This window comes from Neltuma alba, unplaced genomic scaffold (genome assembly GCF_004799145.2).
Source record: "Neltuma alba isolate B1F8T4 unplaced genomic scaffold, ASM479914v2 tig00013196_pilon, whole genome shotgun sequence".
Classification (NCBI taxonomy): domain Eukaryota; kingdom Viridiplantae; phylum Streptophyta; class Magnoliopsida; order Fabales; family Fabaceae; genus Neltuma; species Neltuma alba.
Window position 1 is genome coordinate 160,617 of NW_021637501.1, and position 21,603 is coordinate 182,219.

Below are 21,603 nucleotides of genomic sequence, written 5' to 3' on the forward strand. Positions count from 1 at the left end.
AGGAATTGGACCAAAAAGAAAGCCCCATACAGCTTTCATGACAAAATATAAGATTTTGGTTATGGGGTCAGCATTAATAAGACAACCAAAAAGCTCTTATTTGTTTACAAGAGCATCTATTTTATTCCTCTTTATACTTCATATATATATTTATCTTAATATGAAAAAAGATAGAGCTTGAAGAAAAACATAAAGCATTGAAATTGCCAGGGTATAAGATGTGAAACAACAAGACAAGCTAAGATGCATAAACTTCAAATTGCTGACCAAAATGAGTATAATGTCAAAGTAATGATGCTTCCTTTTATAAGGAGAGATAGATTTCAACTAAAATAGATTAAAAAAAAAGCATAGGATCTTGACATCTTGAAGAGCTAAATTCATCCCAGCAAGCTGGTTCTGAGATTTGGATGAGTAACAGTAGGTATGAGTTATGCAGAAGCTCACATGTTGCCTGACACATCAACTACTAATAACCAATTCATTCTAAGACATAAACTGATAACAACTAACCTTATCTTGCAATAAATGACACAAAACATCCTAAATAATTGACATAAAACATAATTTAGATAGCCTAAACATGTAAGTGTAGTGCCTTTTCTTGGAATACACCAGCAAAGGTTGCTGAACCTAGCAAAATGATCTAGAGATGGCCCAAACGCATTTGGTCAAGCAATATTGCCACTTACAGGTATAACTCTTGGTACCCCAATAGGTTCTCCAATCAGATTACATTTATCAAGGACCATATTCAGCTCAATAATGATGATAATCTTGCAACTTTGGCCAACTTTGTAAATAAACTCAGTCAACTTAACAATAGACCCCTTTTGCAATCTCCCAACATGGACCAACTTCTTGTTCTGAGTAGCAAGCATCCCTTATTGGTAATGGGAACCATCTGATAGCAAAAGCTTATACCTTTCTGTGTTGTTATGCTCTTGTAACTGCACCAACTTCAAGTCAATCACTTGAAGTATAGGCTTTAGGTCCTCGCAAGAGTAATAGTCACTCATCATCCTCCTTATCGCTCCATTGGTGAGATTTGCAGCCATTAGAAAGTCAGAACTGGGCTGCTTCATTGGAATGGCAAGTGCATGGTTAAGGCTCAACATCCCTCTTGGTATCTCAACCAAGAAAGTCTTCATCTCAACCAGGTGAGTCTCAAAATGGTCCATACGTGTTGTATATTCATAGTCTTTATGATTGCCCAACTCTGTTAAGCTTCTAATTTCATCGAAAAGGTCTTTTAATTTAGTGTCTTCTGCCATCAGACTCTCGGTAAAAGCACCTATGTAAAAAACACCCTTAATAATATAGTAAAAATAGATAGAAAATACTAAGGATTAAACGGATAAAGAAGCTAACTGCAATTCTCCATTGAAATTCATATGGTAGACACACACACACACACACACACACACACATGTTTGTAGCGCATATATCTATCACAAGTTCGCCCATTCCTTTCCCAAACCATATTTCCTCTTGGCTGATAATAAAATCCTGCATCATGATAGCCAACTCTTAAATAAAGAAATTAGGTATGTTTTTCTCATATTTCTATCACAAAAATCTAGTGCCCAGTAGATAATTATTTCATCTATTAAACTCCGAAAAACAAAAAAGAGATCAATGGTGCGTCAAACTCACCTTAATCGCAAACACATCAAAAAATGGAAAAGGCGAGAGTGACACCTTCCTACACAGTAACAACAATCTGGAGCAAGAGTGATTATAGGATAACACTTAGGAACAAAACTTCACTAATAAACATCGGAAGTATCAATGAATTATAACCCAATAGTTATCAAATCGCGATAACAGAGTGCTCTTAACAGTAGCTAACAAATAACATTAACATAATGTATACTAGCCGAGTAAGTGATGGAAAAAAAACACAATTGTATTCAAGCCTATGAGTTATAGATAGAGAAAATATTTTCTCACTGCCCGTGATAATTTTTAAGAAAACAAAACAAGCATATGACAGAAGTTAAATAGTACAAGAAATACCAAAATTATTAACAACCCTCAATGCAAGGGTAAAAGCCACGGGTCATCTAGACCAAAGAAAATCATAACTTCACTATGATCAAAACAGAGTATAAGAGAGTCTCAATCAGATACATAAAGAAGTACAAACAACTAGCTAAACAACCAAAACTACAAGCTTACAAAAGAAAATGAATAGCTGAAAAAGAAAACCCGAACCAGATGCTGTAGGACAAACTCAATCTCTCTCACACTGGGCATCAGATCAATGATCCGACCGTTGCAAATAACACACTAGATGTTGTGAATTAAAATAGTTTTCTCTCTTCTTTTCTCCCTAAATGGTTGCTATTCTGCCTTAAAATAAGACCTCGCCCATAACCCTAATCTGCTCCTTCTCCACCTTAATAAGTCAGACTCAAATGACCTTGAAATATTGGGTCTTTTTCCACAAAGGAAGGGAGTCCAAACCCAACAGTAAGATAGATTCAGATAGAAGAAGAGGAGTCTTTAGGGGGAAAAAAAAAGCAAAGACGCATCATGAACGAATAACAAACACAAACATGGGACGGAGAAGGACCTAAGTTGCAAACAGAGTGGAAGACGGCCAAACTAGAGAGAAGAGAAGATATATAATATTGAAATCGAGTCAAGGCTTATTGAAAAGTGGATGCTCAGGATGTGTTTTTAGAAAGAAGCTGATGATGTGGTAGAATAGGATGCCTAAAGTATTAGTTGCCTGAAATGAAATACTCCTCTGGTCCTATTTATAGGATAGAGAGATTTTTTAGAATATATTTATAGGGCAGAGAGATTTTTTAGAATATAAAATTTTTTTGTATGGATGTAAAATTTTACCTATCATTTATTAGTGTTAACTTTTTATATGAGGTATAACATATGTTAAATAGGAATAAAGTTAAAAAGTTGTTAAATTTTAAATGAGAGTTAATGAAATTTAGTGGGCTTGCTATCGTGTTTGATAATTCTTGTATTCTTTTAAAAACTTAGTGGGCTTGCTGTTGTATTATATAGAATGGATTTAAGTATGCCAGTTGAACAATTTACAGAGTTGTTTAATTTTGAGCATTAATTTTATGGAACAACACAAGGAGAAATTGTGCCTTTAAACTTAGAGAAAATTGTATCAAAAAAACAATGCCAAAAAAAATTGTAAATAGGGATCCATAACAATATATTAATATGGGTTTTGACAGTAATTTTTGTGAACGAGTCTCTGTGTGTAATTTTTCTATTTCAGTAATTTTCTTTTGTGATTTTCTCTTAAACTTTCACAATTACTCTGTAACTTGTGGGCTAAGCTATGCATTGTTGTTTTGTTTCTTTCCTTTAATGGTTTTCATCAATCAAGCTTGCTGATCAGAATTTAAAAAAAAAAACCAAAAAGAAAAAGATGCAAGACGGTTTTGAAAATTAATGAGAAGAATTGTCAACTACCCCTATGATCTTATTTATAAGTCACTTTCAGTATGTTTCATACAAATCAAAAAAAATATCAAATTTCATTAACTCTCATTTAAAATTTAACAACTTTTTAACTTTATTCCTATTTAACATATGTTATACCTCATATAAAAAGTTAACACTAATAAATGATAGGTAAAATTTTACATCCATACAAAAAAATTTTATATTCTAAAAAATCTCTCTGCCCTATAAATATATTCTAAAAAATCTCTCTATCCTATAAATAGGACCAGAGGAGTATTTCATTTCAGGCAACTATTACTTTAGGCAATTATTTTCATTTAGTTCTAAATCTTTATCATTTATTGTAATCACATTTAATTATATTTAATTTTAAAATATTCTGCTTATTAATTATTAGGATTAGGTTGAGGGCTATAAATAATATCAAGATTCTAATATTAGCAGTGAGATTTGAATTCATAATTTTATTATTGGGTCATGGGTCAACTATTTACTAACTTGATCAACTTCGTTAGGAGTACAGTGTATTAATACATTGGAAAATTATATGTTTCACATCCTGACAAAACCCGCCGTGGCTATTGAGAGCTAACGACACGAAATTTCATCGCAAGTTTTAGCAAAATCTGACATGTCCTTTTAACCCCCATGAACTTGGTGCGAAATTTCCTTCCTTTTTTTTTTTTTAATAATTAAACTTGGTGCGAAATTTCGAACACGAGATGTTTGATGAAAGAATTATGCAATGTCATCTGCAGATCATTGGACAAACTTCTAGAGATGATTTTACATGTCATCTTGCATAGCTTGATTGATTTTGTTAGATTTTGAATCGGGTATGCTTTTGATGGGTCAGATTATTTGATTAGCAAATTAGAAAAAATCTTAATTAAATAATATTATCAAATAAGATTATATTTCGATTCACTGAGCCAATTAATTGGAATAATCACTAATTAAATATACTATAAATTAAATAAGTGATTTAATTTATTTTATTCAGATCATCTATGGAAATGCATATGATTATAATATTTATGAATTAAATCAAGAATTTAATCCAAAATAAATTGAAATAGAAAATATGTGATAAAGATTTAAATCAGTTTTGAATTCAAATCACTATCTTAGATTGAGATAAAAAGATATTAAGAATATATCTGAATTAATAGATATTGTGGATATTTTACCTTCTCAAAATGTTCCTGCTATTAAGCTCTAAATAGACACTCTCATGTAAGCACTTCTAGTTTATATTTATATTTTCAACAAATTTGAGGGATGTGATCACGTGGTTTCTAACTAAAGTTCTTATTGCTTAATGCTACTATAAAAAATAATTTTGATTTCTTGCGGAAAGTGGACACATTGATCACGAATTGTTTAGGTCTTTCCTGCAACAAAATAACTGGTTATAATATTGTTAACAAAACAATGACTTAAATATTTTAACGACACCTTTTTGGGTAAAACTTTCAGTAGCACACATGGAGATTAACTACCACTTAATTTTTGTGGAGATTGGCGTCATCGTATCATAGTTTCGGAATAAAAATTATTGTCGTGTGGGAGGCAACATTTTCATTTAGTTCTTTATTTAATTATCATCACTAAATTTCTTTTCATAATATAATAAACATGAAAAAATAATTCTCTTCAATGAAGCCATTTTTCTTGGCAAAACAAATTATTTCTACTTTAATGTTATATTAACTTAAAAGTATACCAAATAATTGCTTGAAAAACTTTTACTAGTATCAATATCGTATAATTGTAAAATCCAGACCTCGCAATGCCCAAAATAAATATCTAGAAAAAAGGCACATAGATATCTCTCTATATATCATTAACATTCCTAGAATCAACTTGCAATTTTTTCTTGAATACGTTTACAATAACTAAGCAAATAAGAAAAAAGAAGGGATTAAAAAAATCAAAATCTAATTCACTTTTTTTCTACTATAAAAAAATATTCATAATATTAGGGATACAAATTCACTGAATTCTTGTGAGGCATCCTCTTTATCCCCAGCATATTTATTTTAAGGATGATCACAAACCCGAGTTATAAACCTGCATAAATCCCTTTTTGAATATCATGGAACACCTTTCTCTTACAAATCATTAATCATCATATGATTATCATTTGGTCCAATCAAACAATCCAGCGCGGTCCAATGAAAAATTCCACATCAAGGCACCTTCAAGGTTAACACGCGGTCAGGAATAGGGCCAGCATCACAGTGAACTCTTCGTATGTGAAATTTCATAGAAATTAAAGCGACACGATCCAAACAAAAAGGTTCAACGCAAATTGGCCAGGAAAATAGATTGTTATAAAGAGACCAGAACGGCAAGGAAGCTTTACAATGCCGAGGAAACAACTATCCCTTTCAATGTTCAAGCTGTAAACTGATAGAACTGATTATGCCTAAACAAAGTGCTTAAGCCTCCCCAATCTGACGTGGCAGTCACTTTATGTTCCCACCGTAACAAAATATATCACAATACCAATTATATGTCGGCCGCAAGGAAGTTACCGGTCAGTGTAACCTGCATAAAATTAATTCATGATGCAAAATCTGAAATAAGATAGAACCGTCCTTCTAACATTAGGATCTGTGATTTTTTCTATTCTCTGTTTTCTTAGTGAAAACCTTCTTCCCTACTAAGACAAATTCACTAAAATTCACAGGAGAGGATCCATGGTCAACCCAAAGAAATGACACAATAAATTCCCAGAGGGTTGGAGAGTTACAAGAGTACCTTTTCACCCAATTTGAATGGACGAAGGCCCTTGTAAGGGCAGATGCTGCGCCTGAAAGCATCTCCTAAACCACACTGCAGGTTAGAGAAAACTGTAAGCGCAATGGTGACCATGAAAAACATCAAAGGAAGATTATTGATTTGAGTGTGACACATGAAGGATGAATTATTCCCACAATTCGTATCATGGAGTTTGTCCATTAATTGCAAGTCCAAATTGTATATTCCCCAATAATAAACAGATCAGAAAATCAGCTAACCTTGGATAATATGTTGCAACAACAGGCAGGCAAAGATTAATGATACATCATGCATTCCATCATTGTTACAAGGACTTGCAATCTCTAATTCCTTATTGCAGAACCCCACACACACACACACACCCCCCTGAAAAAACAAAAATTACTTCATTTTAACCATCCTAGGCTCCTGTAGATCATCTGCACTAAAGCTCTGTGACAGGAATTTTCAAAATACCAAATCACTAGTCAGACTCAGAACTGAATTTATTCATCTCATACTCCTAAACAACACAGAACTAAAAATTAGCGGTTTTTGTAACAGCAGAGAAAACAGACACCCCAAATTCCAATTGAAGGTAACATACGCTGAAACAGAATACTTTCCAAAAAAAGACATACATTGCCACAAGCTGATTGAGGATTATTGATCTGTTCTGCACTCAATCCTAACTTCAATACTTTCTCTTCTGCTTCAGCCCTTCCACAAGTGCAGTTTTTGCATGCTTTTCTTGTTCTTCCAACTTCACAATCATCTATTGCACGAGCATGTTACTAAATACAAGGGAAGAAAACCAATAAAACAGCAATGAAACTAGAAAAACACTATTTACCAGTTGGCAGTTGGGGTTTCTTCAAATCCTCTTCAGTCAAAAGACTATCTTCATCTATAAGGTCTAAATCATCATCAATTTGCACTTTGGGTGGAGTCTTCACTGCCTTTTTTAGGGCAAAAGAAGAACCAATTTTCCATGAAGGCTTTTTTGCTTTAATCTATGTGCAATGCAAAACAATTATACTGTTAGACTAGTAAGTTCCACAGTACATAAGAAGGAAAAGTAAGTCTGGTAGAATATGGGTTTCATGTCCGAGTGTATTCCAGATATTTTTAAGCCATAATACGTATGTATCATTACAACCTATAATTCAACTTATCCGCAATAAGTTTCTATTCTGTCCTCTTATTCTTGCATTAGAAACACACAAGCGCATAAGAACAATGGACATTGAATACTAACCCCAGAACGCTTGATTTCTGATGAGCTAGTTGATTTTAATTGTAAAATTTGTGTTTCTGAAAACCCTGCCAACAGTAACTTGTGCTCAAGATCAGACATCATCTGCAAGACGAGATAAAATTGAAATCACTTACAACCATGGGCAGAAATTATAACCCATAACCCTTTTACTTGCACGTTATAAAAGCTATTAACTTACGCCTCATCACGTTGTTATTTAACCAACTCTCATCCTCGCTCTTTTCAGGGCAAACTCTATGAGCACAAAATATGTCATTTTAATGCAAAAGATTTAAAATCAACATCAATAGAAAGTATAAAATCCATAACAAGCTGCATTATTTAAAAGTTAATTTTGATGTCATCATTCATGTAACAAGTTACAAAAACATTTTTAATTTTGAATTAATGGTCAAAATATCCAGTGCAAACCCACGAATTTTTCTATCCACAATTAATAATATAATTCTTCCCAGGCACAATGAACATGATTATTACCTTATCTACTGAACCCAAAGCAGACTGAGACAGCTTGCGAATAAGAATTGACCCTCCTACTTTTAACACTCTCAGGGTTTCTTAAACGAATTGATCAGGAGGACAATCAAGAGATTGCCATCATAAAATTACAATATCTATAGAGCAAGACTCCACTGGCAACTTGCCTGTTTTTCCAAGAAAATCAGACACAACATTGGTTTCCTTAGCTACCAATAAAATATTATATAAGCACCAAAAAGCAGATATGATATTAGGAGGGATATTGCATCTTTCAAAGAGCCAAATTTGACGAAAAATTCTTTTCCCTTTTGGTAAGTCTAGCTTTGAAGACTACAATATATTAATTCCATCGAAGGGTACAGATACATTCTCACAATTGGCATTGAGGAACACCAGGCAAAGGGTAAAAAAAAAAAAAAAAAACAAAGAAAGGCAAGGAAAATAAATTACACGCACATGAAATCACTGAACTCATTTCTTTGCCAATTCAAAATTCCATCGAGGACTTGGAAATCTTGCAACGGAAAAATGCATCTTGCAGTGAGTGCTATACTCACTATCAATAATTATCATTTGAATGTAAATCTCCTATTTCAATAGATGAAAGCAGTTTAACTACGAATCTTGTGCTACTTAGTTCCATTAACGAGTGAACATTATCAACCTTGGACTGAATAAATTTTTTTGAGAGGAAAGAAGATGATCAGTTATTTTTCTTGGAAAAATAAAAGGAACTTTTTTTAATGATGTTTTTTTGAAGTCTATGTACTCAATTTACAATTAGACATTAGTTCAGGGCTAAAACCTAGTTTCTTACAAACAAAATTATAAACCAGGAAGATAACGTAGTCATAATGATTTCTTTTTCTTGGCCTGATAAACATGATAAAGCGTTCCTCCAAGCTAAATGCATATCTGTTAGAAGACTAGTTGTACTTATAAAGCAAAGTGACTGTAAGCATAACAAATATGAAGTCAAATTCAGAAAATTACCTAGAGACGATGCACATGTGAGGACTAGAGGATCACAGTGTTCAACCCCTCCATTTCCAATTTCTCTAATCGAGTCAAACACAGCACTGACAGGAAGGACAACATCATCGGTACATGCCAGCACAGCAGTATTTGAATTTGTAGCATCCTACAAAATTCAAGATTCAAAATATTATGTTCAGCATCTTTAAATTTCAATGGAAAATGTATAGCAAGTGAATTAATAAGAAAATATTAAAAGAAATAAGACAAGAAAACAAGTAGATTACAGAAGCTGAATCCCTGTAAACAGTAAATAGTTCCTGTAAAATAGAAATGAATAATTCATGCGTCGCCCAAAAACACACCAGAAATCACCGGAGAATGAGTATGAAAGACGACAAAAAGTGAAATTCAAGGATCAGAAAAGATACAAAGAGAGAACGAAGAAGAGGAAGAACGGGAATGAACCATTGGACTCCAAACTCGGAGCGCAGAGAGAGGTAGAGGGACCTAGAGGAGTTGAGAAATTATATGTTCAAAATTCTTCGATCATGAAAATGGAGGACGATGGCAATGGAATTAAAGCGTGGCAGTGATATTTCGCATTTGGCAAGGGGTCCAATGCGAATGGATCCGGGTCCGGGTCGGGAGGATCCCCTGCCCATGTACGCATCTCAACCTTTTTTTCTTGGGAAAATTTCACTTAAGGACTGCAGAACACAATTAATGTCAAAGAGCCCCCAAAACTTTCTGAAACCTCACTGCAGGACTAAGGGGCCAATCTGATATTAATTCCACAAACGAAATGACGCCACTGCCCCTAGTAAATACTTATTTCCTTCCGAAAATGAAACATATTATCAGTGGTATAAAAGAGAGAAGAAAGACGGAAAGGGGGGAGATGGCATTATTTCTTACCTCTCCCATACAGCGCACCAGTGATGAAGGGAGATAGCTGACAACCATGAGCTGAGAAAACGCAATGGCGGAGCTTCACTTTTGAGGTTCGTCCCTCCGCCGTCTGTCGAACTCCAAGCTAGAGTTGGTGCAAGAGAGAGAAATCGCAAGTGTGCCCTACGGTGTTGCGTCTTCTCTGGAAGTGACATCAAGTTGGCATGGGAGGTAAGATTTTTTTTTCAAAATTTTGGTTTTGTTCGTGTGATTTGGTTAGCATAGGTGGGTTGTGATTGGTGAATGAGGAAGAAATTGTTAGATATGATTCGTTTTGATGATGTCAAATAATAGAGCAAAAAGTTTGTATAAATTGTTTACCTCATATTTTGACTAACTATCATACTTAATATCCTGTGTAGTTTCCTCAAGAAAAGAAAGGAGTTATTATGTTGAACTTTTGAGTTGTGGAGAATGATCAAGAGGAAGAAGAAGAAGAGAGATTAAGAAAAGAAGAACTTGCAAGACTAAATGGAAATATCAAGATTCAAGTTCATAGATTTGATGTTAAAGGTTGCGGTGCTCAATCAGAAGTTTGAATGGCTCAATGGAAAGATAAGATGCACAAACCGGAAGTTATATAATCATATATTGAGTCACTCTTCATATAAACATGGAAAATAAGCTTAGAGGTGATTTTCATGGGCATTTATCGATCACTTGATCGATCATCCACTTATTAATCAAGTTATCGATAAAACACATACTCTGTTATGCTCTGTTCTTCGTTCAGCTCTGATATAGATTCGGTATTTCTCTAATATCTCTTAAACCACAAATCCGTTTGAGGTGAAACTTGATTCATATGAAACTAGACTCAGAACACGGTTCATGGACACCAAAATCAGCCTCAAAGAGTTTCATATGAGGGAGATATGTTGTTCAAAACATTGCAGTAAGGATTAACGCCTTGATTCCGACCTTCAGTCACTATGATGAAGATAACTTTGCAACTACAACGAATTTTGGGGTGATTCGTATTGCATTAGAAAGTAGACTCAAAGAGCTTTCTGGGGATAGGTCATTTGAAAAATTTGGAGTTGAATTGGAAGAGTTATAATCACTCAAAGTTGACCTTCGTTCTGCTTGAATCAGAATTCGAATTTATTGAGGCAAAGATTAGAAGTTCTACATTGATTGATTAAGCTCTCGAGCAACATGCTACTCAAACATGTTATTGAGTAAAAGCACTAGAAGAAATGAGGAAATGAAAAGCCATTATCATATTTTATTCGAGCCTGATCAAGCAACTACATACTCAATCACTTTATCGAGTTCCTGGTACTATCTCTTCAATTCTTCTCTTTTATCTTCATATGCATTATTGAGGTTTTATAACCTGTTAGATAAATGGTTTTCGGATAACGTTATGGATAAATGTATTTATTGATCACTTGATCGATAAACAAAGTTAACGTTATGGATAAATGTATTTATCGATCACTTGATCGATAAACAAAGTTAACGTTATGGATAAATAGGCATTTATTGATAACATAATCGATAAATAGATTATCGATGAGAAGATAGATAAATGGTAATGCGTTCTACTCATTCTATGTTTTACTTTAGTCTCCATTTATCGATCACCTTATCGATCAGTCATTTATCGATAATATGATCGACTCTGCGTGCAAGTAATTATTTCAGTAGCTTATCGATCACCTGATCGATCAGAAAATTATCGATCAGATGATCGATAATTAGCACATCGCTTTTAAACCATGATTCTTCGATCATGAGATCTATAATCACATTATGATAATATGATCGATCACAGCACTTCATGCTTGCCTTGTTTTTCACATAACGTGATCGATAATTCAGTTCTTTGACTATGCAGGATTAAACCTCTTTATCGATCACTTGATCGATCACCTATTCGATTAACCTGTGTTTTCACTTAATATACTTTTGCTTATTGTTTATTGATAAGGTTATCTATCATCTATTTATCGATAATGTGTTCAAAAATTATTGCTTTAAATTCTGTTCTATAACACTTTGTTAATCGATAACCTGATCGATCAACAAGTGTTCGATCACTTGTTTGATCATTGTACAAGTTCATTTCATAACAGCATTTCACATGATTTCGAAATATTTTATCTTTTTATCTTTAAGCTTTTCTCAGCCTTTTTTTTTACACATAACTCTCTATTAAAAGGATATGAAGGCAAACGTAACTTGAAAAAGTTTATTCTTGCATAAATCATTTAAAGATCACTGCATTCATGTTTCATCAATTATCGATCACATGTTCGATCATCATATGATCCATAATCTATTCGATAATTGCATATATCTGCTATATCTTTTCTTTATATAATTAATCGATAATATGATCGATCAAAGGATTATCGATCAAGGCATCGATTAAGTAAGTTCATCTTACTTTCTGAATATCTGAAGATCTGATGATTGGTTCCATGTTTTCCAACTTATTGTTTCAAAGATTATCATATACTTATCACTTGATCTGAGAAAGATTATTTCAAGTAAAGAGCCACAATGAATTTATGATGTGAAGAATCGACTTTTGTCAGAAACTTCCAATGGCTAGTTTCAACGGTCATATTCTTCAAGCCAAACGGGAAGAAAATGCTCAACGATCAAGTACCCAATATCATCTATAAATAGAAGAGCATTCAAAACAAGAAAAAGAAGAAGAGTTTGAGCTTACAACATCAAATGCTAAAATGCCGAATCAACATATTCTCATTTAGAGCTCTGAGAGAAAACTCCCTGTCTCTGTACTTCATAGACTAAAACATATGTATTCGTAAGATAGAGAGGAGAGTTTCCCAAATGTGCTTAAGATTCGTCTATCACTTCTTTGAGAGAAGAAATATTCAATCTTCATTATCATTATTAGATTGTATCTTTACAGTGAGTAAGGGGGAGTATTTACCTCAGTGTGAGGTTACTGTTGAATAGACTGGTTAGTCTAAAAATTGTAAGTGGCGTCACAAGTGCCCGGATCAAACTTGTGGTTGTAGTGGTTCTCAAGTACCCGTGTAAAAATTGAGGGAGATAGTCGATTGAAAATCTCAGGGGGAGCCTGGGGATCGGACGTAGGTCAGTGAGGACCGAACCAAGATAAATCACAGTTTGCATCTTCTCTTCCCTTATCTTTTTATATTTCCAGCTAAACCATTTTACTACTGTGATTATGCTTATGTCGATTCATTGTTTTTATACTCAGAATTTCTTATGAATTTCATTACATTGCGAAAAGGTTTTTAATTTTAACTAACACCCAATTCACCCCCTCTTGGGTGTTCAGCCATTCTTACAGAAATGAGTATTTAAGAGCATGGGTATGTAGGTTGGGAGTGAGTTGCAAATCTGACGGTGTTTATGGTTTAAGAAATTCATGTTCATGCTGTTTTAAGTTGTTAAAGATGTGGTGTTTGTGATTTTTGAAAAGTGGGTGCATATTGAGTATAATGCGCTGCTGAAGGAACTTAGGTAGGCTGAAATGAAAGGGAAATGGGTGTGTAGGCTGGAATGGGTTATATGATAGGTAGATGTGCATAGGAATGGTGAAAATATGTATTACGATTGTAAATTTTCTAATTCTAGTTGTGTACGAGAAAAAACAATATAATATTGCGAAAATACTAATTCTTGTTGTCAATTGTCAAATTGCTGATGTAAACGTACACTGTCTTTAATTACTAAAAGTTAATTGAAAGTCATACTTGAATGATGTGTAGCAGCAGAGGATAAATGGCTAGTAATAGTGGAAACAATTATTTTGCATCTTTTATATTGGAGGGCACTTTGTAAAAACCTCAGAAGGAAAATTCATTTATGAAGGGGGCATCATTACTGGAAGATTGATTAGAGAAGGGATGACATATGAAGAACTACAATGCATGGTAGCTCATGATGTGTGGCTAGGGACTTGTGAATATAAAATGAAGCACACAGTTAGCTTTGACCGAGACATATTCTTGGATCTTGTTGACGATATTGGTATTGGACAAGTAATTGAGTACAACAATAGTAGTGGCTATGTTTATGTTCGTGAGAATGAGAAAGACTTCACACAAGTGTCACAGCTGGACAGTATACAAGAGTAAGTTGTTTTCAACTGGTTTTATTAAGATTGTGTTTAGGATAAGAAATCTATCCAATTTTGATAAATTGAACTGTAATACTCAATAGCTGTATTTGTTTATGCAAGTTAGATGATTTGGTTGGCCCTTATGGAATGTCAGTATCTCCAATTGAATTGGATCTAGACACAGACAACATAAACATATCTCCCGTACAAGATGTGCCAACACTAATAGGAAGTCTAGGTATGGAAATGTTGCCAACCCTAATAGCGGTGATGAATTCATCAAAGTGGGCAGATTTGTTGATGTCAAAAGGGCAAACCTTTGTTAGTGCTGAACATTTTAGAGATTCATTATATAAATATAGCCTTGCACATAACTTTGGTTACCGGTATGTAAAGAATGATAGGCATAAGATGATTGTGAAGTGCTGTGTAGATGGTTGTCCTTGGGAAATTTCAGCATATGGTGTAGATGAGAAAAATGGATTCCTAGTTGTGAGAAGATTTAACAGTGAACACTTGCATTATGCACAAGACAACTTAGTTGTCCCTCAGAGAAAGAGGTGTAAACTTGCTTTAATAGTCATAGTAGATGAGTTGACTTCTTGCATACACAAATCTCCAAATGACATTAGACGGGATTTGGAAAGAGAACATGGGTTGAGCCTCAACTACGAACAAGCATATAGGGTGAAAGAGAAAGCATTGGCACAAATTCATAGTTGTCCACAGGAGTCTTATATGGTAATCCCTTGGATATGTGAAAGGCTAAAGGAAAGTGATCCAGAAATGGTAGCAAAGTGGGTTGCATCATCAGGTAATAGATTTCAAGTTGTATTTATTACATATGGTTACTGTGTAAAAGGGTTTTTGAAAGGTGGTAGACCTATATTATATGTGGATGGATGCCACTTGAGTGGTCCGTACATTTGGTACATTATTGGGAGCACAAGCGTATGATGCGGATAATGAATTATTCCCATTTACATATGCAATTGTTGGAGGTGAGACACTTGATGAGTGGGCATGATTTCTTGGTAACATAAAGGATATTACGGGATCATTAGAAGTGACAATAGTATTGGATAGGCACAACTCAATAAAAGGTGCAGTGCAAGCCGTGTTTGGAAGAGATTGACATGCTTTTTGCTACAGTCATGTGAAGGAGAATTACAGTGCTAAGTTCTTGAAGATAACCAGGGGAAAAATGAGGACCAGTAGACAGACAAAGGAAGTTGCACTAAAATTACTTGATTTTATTGCATACGCAAGACTTGATAGAGACTTTGATCGCAGTCTGGAAAAGCTAATGGGATTTTGTCCAGAATTGGAACAATGGCTTCAAACAAATAGAGACATTGAGCGTTGGGCACAAAGCAAATTTCCTTACAAGAGGTGGGACAATATCACAACAAATCTAGCTGAATCCTTTAATGCTTGGCTTGTTGGTGAGAGGAAGCACAACATAGCTGTCTTGATACATGAGCATAGAGAAAAATTGGCAAACAAGATGTACAACAACAAAGAAGCCATGAGGAATTGGACCAGTGGTATGGGACCTAATATAGAGGAAAAGTTGATGGATCATGTGGCCAGATCAGAAAGAATGGATGTGCAAGATTATGGAATGAACAATATCAGGGTCAGATGGGAAAACCTAGATGTGCGGGTAAATCTTGTGTTACGTGAATGTACTTGCAAAGGTTGGCAAATGTCAGGACTACCTTGCCCACATGCATGTGCTGCAATCAAGAAGGTATATGGTAATATATATACATATGTCGAGGATTGCTTTTTACTCTCAGCCCAATAGAAAATTTATGGCAGACTCATGATTCCAGTTGAGACCCATGACATCCCTAGGCCAGATTCCCTTTGATATGAAGATTACTCATCCACCATCTTCCTACAACCACCATTGACAACTCGTCGTGCTAGAAGACCCAGAGTTAGGAGGATTGAATCACAATTCCAGCAGAAGAAGCTGTATCATTGCTCAAGATGTGGTAAAGCCGGTCACACTAGAAAGACTTACAGTAACCTGAACCCTGGGTGACTTTGTTGCTGAAAATAGTCTTTTATTTTTTTGGTTCAATACACAACTACTTTTGTACATAAATGAGCCCCACTATGTAGTTCTTGAGTTGTTGGGGAAGTAGCTATGACAACCCATTTTGATTTTTTGGTAGTGGGTTGGATTATATTTTGTATAATGCTGTCAATAGTTGAAATATTTCATGATAGTAGGTGATTATAGCTGTCCCAAGTTATGTTAGGTCGTAATCTGTCCACATACAAATGGAGTATTTTTAGTTATAAATATATGTATATATGTTGCAAATTGTGTAATGTCACTTGCAAATTTGCTCTCCCCTACCTGTCCACTCACGGACAACTTCTTCAGGTGAAGTCATCACATGTAAATGGACTGATTCCAGTTGTGAATATATGTATGTATGTTGTCAATTTTCTAATGTCACTTGCAAATGGTATATGGAACCGCACTTGGACACATTCTCTAGGCTAATTAGTCCACATGCAAATGGACTATTTTTAGTTGTAACTATATGTATCTATGTTGCGAATTGTCGAATCTCATTTGCAAATAGGCCCTCGCACACCTGTTCACTCACGGACATCTCCTTTAGTACGAGTAGGTCACATGCAAATGGACTATTTATAATTGTGAAAATATGCATGTATGGTGCAAATTGTCTAGTCCCACTTGCAAATGGGCTCTCCCACACTTAAGTCGGACACATGCATCAGGTGAATCAGTCCATATGTGAAGCCAGGTATGTGTCTTGCAAATTAGCTAGTTTCCCTTGCAAATGGGCTCTCCCCCACTTGTTCCCTCATGGACACATGCTTCAGGTGAACCAGTCCACATGTGAATAGACTGATTCCACATGTGAATATAGATATATCTTTTACAAATTGGCTAGTTCCCTTTGCAAATGGGCTCTCCCCCACTTGTTCCCTCACGGACACATGCTTCAGGTGAACCAGTCCACATGTGAATGGACTGATTCCACATGTGAAGCCAAGTATGTGTCTTGCAAATTGGCTAGTCCCCTTTGCAAATGGGCACCCTATTCAGGTCAAGGACGGCACATGTAAATGGACTGATTCTAGTTGTAAATATATGTATAGGGGTTGCAAATTCCCTAGTTCCATATGGAAATGGACACCTTATTTAGGTGAAGGAGGGCCCTTGCATATGTAAGAGGATATGTTGTTCAGCTGATGAACGACACTTGTGAATGGTCTAATTATTGTCGTTAACTTATTTGTCTCTCTTGCAAATTGTCTAATCGTTTGTGCAAAGGGCTAATCCTTAATGTAGGTTGTTCAGTTGGAAATGGATGAACATTTGGTGTTAATTTTTGTATTGTTGCTGCAAATTCCCTAATTTCTGTTGTCAACCGTACATCTAATCAAAGTAAACAAGTACTGATAATATGAATCCATCAAAACAGACTTTATTAACATCTTTTATATGCATAACATTTAAGTCTACATAAAGTGTTCACAACAACAATTATAGTGCTTATCAGCAAAAACTACAAGGTAGGAATTTGCTCTGTCATCACTTTCTCTTGCGTTGTCTATTAATCTGGTCAAGGTGTTTAGCAACAGCATTTGACTTGATGTTTCTTTTATGAGTCATGAGCCACCACAACAGCTCACACCGTATAGATGTGTAATGATCATATAGGACAACAATAACTTTTCTCAGTAAGTTCACACAGATACATGATGTCATTAACATATAATTTAACACCTACTGCTGTATAATAAGGCATGGTGAATTGAACTTCATCCTTCTCTTGTGGGTTGGGCCACTCACTTAGATATGTAATGATATGAACCCTACAATCATCACTGAAAAAATGACCACATCACTATGTTGGTTTATCTATGTCGATTATAAATTATGACAAATAACTTACAGTGAACAAAAGACTCACGTATTGTCTTGAACATGAACAATGGGATACAAGATGACATTATTTGAATATGGGTTGGCCAAAGCCTCCAGCTCAGGCTTCACTTTCTTAGTATTTCAATGAAGTGTGCCCTCTACACAATTACAAATGATTATCACACAGGGGATACTATGGTTGTCCACAAAAGTAGCAGAATAATTACAGCACTTACACAAGTTTGTGCCATCATTTGCTGCCCCTTTAATGCTAGGTCAGAATTTTTCTTCTTCTTTTGGCACTTCATTGTATCCTTACCGCCATGTAGAGAGTTCAGCACATAAAACTTTAGTGTGCTTGGTTCAAACACAAAGTAAAACCAATACAGTGCAAACAAAACAGGTGCAAATATGTATTCACATTCAGCCAAATTGTATCCCAGGTGTTAGGGGAGTAGTTCTTTCAGATGTTTGTCCACTTGCCATGCTGTGTTCCTGCACCATCCTTGCCTATCACAACAGCAAATTGCACAGTAATGCAAATTGTTAGTGAAGAAACTGTACCGATAACTTGATTGAACAATTTAAAGCATTGACCTATTAACAGTGGATAGCACTAACTGTGAAATCTGCATCAAATATGTGTCTTTTAACACAAGGCATTCTCCTGTTGGTCAGTGTTCAAGGTGTAGGCAATCAGAGACATGATCTGCATATTAAAGGAGCAGGAAAATTAAAAATGTGGCACATTCCAGATATGGCCACTTTGATATAAATTGAACAGGTGCACGTACCTTGTTGCTTATCCACCTTCTAGGACCCAGTGCTTGCAGGTCTGCTTGTGTTGCCAAATGCCCAAACATATCTATCATGACCCTACAACAAATATGAAAGTGAAAATAAGTGGTTAGTATTGCATACTAGTATTATTCATAGGCTGTCTTTTCCATAATAATTGACTATACTTGCTCTTGAGCCTCATCTGGTTGACACCACTCAGTACACATAGCATAAAATGCATCCTTGTTACTCATTTTCACCTTTCTGCCATAAGTAGACATGTAAGGAGATTTCATTGTTGGGAGTTTACGTCTACTTGACCTCCTTGTGGGTAGCTGCACTGCTTTGCCCACCATTTTCCCTTCTTTGTTTCCTTCTTTACTTTCAGCTGCTTGTTCACCTTCAGTATCTTTTTTTGCAGCTTCATTTTCTCTCACATTGTCATTCTCTTCTTCATCTTCCTCTTCTTCTTCTTGTATTCATCATCATGCGATTTCTCACCACTTTGATGTTTTTCTCCGCTCTCTACAGTCATAACTTCATCATGTTGTGACTGCTCATTTCATCGTCAGTGTGGTGTTCTTTTCCTTCTTCTTCATTGCCTCCTCGGTTAAGAATTTTGTTTTCCAACTTAACCAATTCATCACAAACAAAGTTTTGAATCTTGGTCATTTTATTTTTCAATGTGTTGTTGAAATTGACCCAAAACTCCTTAATGTCCTGCACATTGTAAATGTATGTCATCAAACAAATATTAAGTCTGACCAACAGACATTACCACATTGGTATTACTCACCAGATGATGGAAACTTTTACTGCTCCCGGTTGTGTTGACTCATTCACTTCAGCAGAGGGTGGATTGTAGAAAATGCCATGTCGACTCTCCTTTTCCGTGTCAATTCTGCTCTTCACAGCCTTATCATCCCAATGTCTGATGGCATTTTTGTCTTTTGGTTCACCTCCTTGCAAAGGGAACCTTTGCAGGAAGTACAGCTACAGAGAAAGAAAAAACATGACTCAAAAATCAAATTACATAATATATCAACAGTTTAATGGTCAAACCATCCAATAGGACATATTTTGTAAGGAAATATGTAAGTACCAATAAAAAGTAGATGCACCCTCCGACAACTCTGGCATCTCGGTCTGTCCTTCCTTATTGCTCTTATTGTGTCGTTTAACTTCTTCACTTAGTTCGTCAAGCACAAAGGAAGCCCAGTCAAAATTTTGCCAGTTATTTTCTATGCAGGCCATTACTTTTAGTACCTTCTCACTTACAATTGCACTTCCCGTGGGACAAAGAAGAATTCCCACTGTGAAAAGAATAAACTAGAATTCAAAGTTTCCATCTTCTTCATCACTCATTATCTTCTCCGCAAATTAAGAATATGTCAGTAGAGTATAGTCCTTCTTCAGCTCATTTATTTCATCCTTGAAGCCATCCAACAATTACACCGAAGGTAAGTGGAAATGCAGCTAATTGCTCGTGTCAATTGCCTAATTTTCCCTCTGAGGCCACTACAGATCAAATTCGAACAAACATGAAATTATGCAATAGAGGTGGTTAATTAACTAATTTTGAGGTAAATTTCCTAACTTTCAGAGTCCAACACGCATCAAACAGTTACACATAAGCTTAGTGCAAATTCAGCTCACTGGTCGTGTCAATTGCCTAATTTTCTCTGTGAGGCAACTGCACACCAAATTCCCACAAACTTAGTGGGTAATTTACTAATTCTCCATGTAAATTGCCTGACTTGACAGATTCTACAAATATGAAACCGTTAGATAGAAGCTAAGCAGATAATCTCCTAAATCCTCGTGTCAATTGACTAATTTCTCCTGTAAAGCCACTACAGATCATATGCCAACAAACATGAAATTTTAAATTGCAACTTGTTACTTTTGATTGTTCATGTAAATTTCCTAACTTCTAGAGTCCAACACACATCAAGCAGTTACACAGAAGCTAAGTGGAAATTTAGCTAATTGCTCATATCAATTGTCTAATTTTCCCTATGAGGCCACCGCAAACCAGATTCCCACAAACATAGTGGGTAATTTACTGATTCTCCATGTAAATTGCCTAACTTGACAGATTCCCAGAAACATGAAACTGTTAGACAGAAGCTAACTGGATAATCCCCTAATTCCTCGTGTCAATTGCCTAATTTTCCTTGTGAGGCCACTACAGATCAGATTCCAACAAACATAGCTGGTAATTTACTGATTCTTCATGTAAATTGTCTAAGTTGACAGATACATGCAAACATGAGGTTGTCACATGCAACTGGGTAGTCAACTAATTCTTCACGTCAATTGACTAACTCCCATTATTAGCCTATAAAATCTCATATTCCAACAATCAATGGGATAAACCAAACAAAACAAACTCATTTACCTAATCCATACGACAACATTTGCCCCTCTCAAATCTTTTCTTAATTCCTACAAAATGCCTACAAACACTATAGCAATACAGTTAACTACCAACACTAATTTTTCCCTAAATAATTAATAACTTTCTTACTTAGCCCCCACACAAACTCTTCATGCTACACTCACAAGCTTTCTCTCACTAAATCAGGAGCATTTGCTAAAGGGCAGTAGGGTGGACGACCCAAACACTATGTGACACATTGGTAATCATTCCTGGGTTAGAACCTAAATGTCATTACCAAACACACCCACCTTTCAATGGGTCATTCCTCCTTAACGTACTATGAAAACAAAATCGAAGAAATCTACTGCATTTAATGTGGACCGCGAAGCTTACCAAAGGAAATCAGTGACTTCTTCTCGCCCTGCTTCTTCCTTCTTTGTCAATAGCCTTGCAAGTTTCCTTCTTTGTCGGCCTCTTCTTATTCTCCTTCGCTTGTAGTGACTACCACGAACATGCAAAATAAAGCTGATGGAATTTTTGGGGGC

The 21,603-nt window shown here is 35.4% G+C and overlaps 1 protein-coding gene and 1 pseudogene across 1 annotated transcript; both read right to left on the reverse strand.

The window, feature by feature from the left end:
- Positions 1-467: 467 nt before the first annotated feature.
- Positions 468-2,244, reverse strand: LOC114735278 (uncharacterized). The gene is made up of 4 exons (XM_028922961.1): positions 2,182-2,244; positions 1,657-1,723; positions 1,422-1,509; positions 468-1,294 (listed from the first exon to the last, which is right to left on the reverse strand). Exons 3-4 carry the CDS (start codon positions 1,465-1,467, stop codon positions 885-887), a joined length of 456 nt encoding a protein of 151 aa, XP_028778794.1. The 5' UTR covers positions 1,468-1,509; positions 1,657-1,723; positions 2,182-2,244; the 3' UTR covers positions 468-884.
- Positions 2,245-5,692: 3,448 nt separating this feature from the next.
- Positions 5,693-9,503, reverse strand: LOC114735276 (anamorsin homolog; annotated as a pseudogene).
- Positions 9,504-21,603: the final 12,100 nt, after the last annotated feature.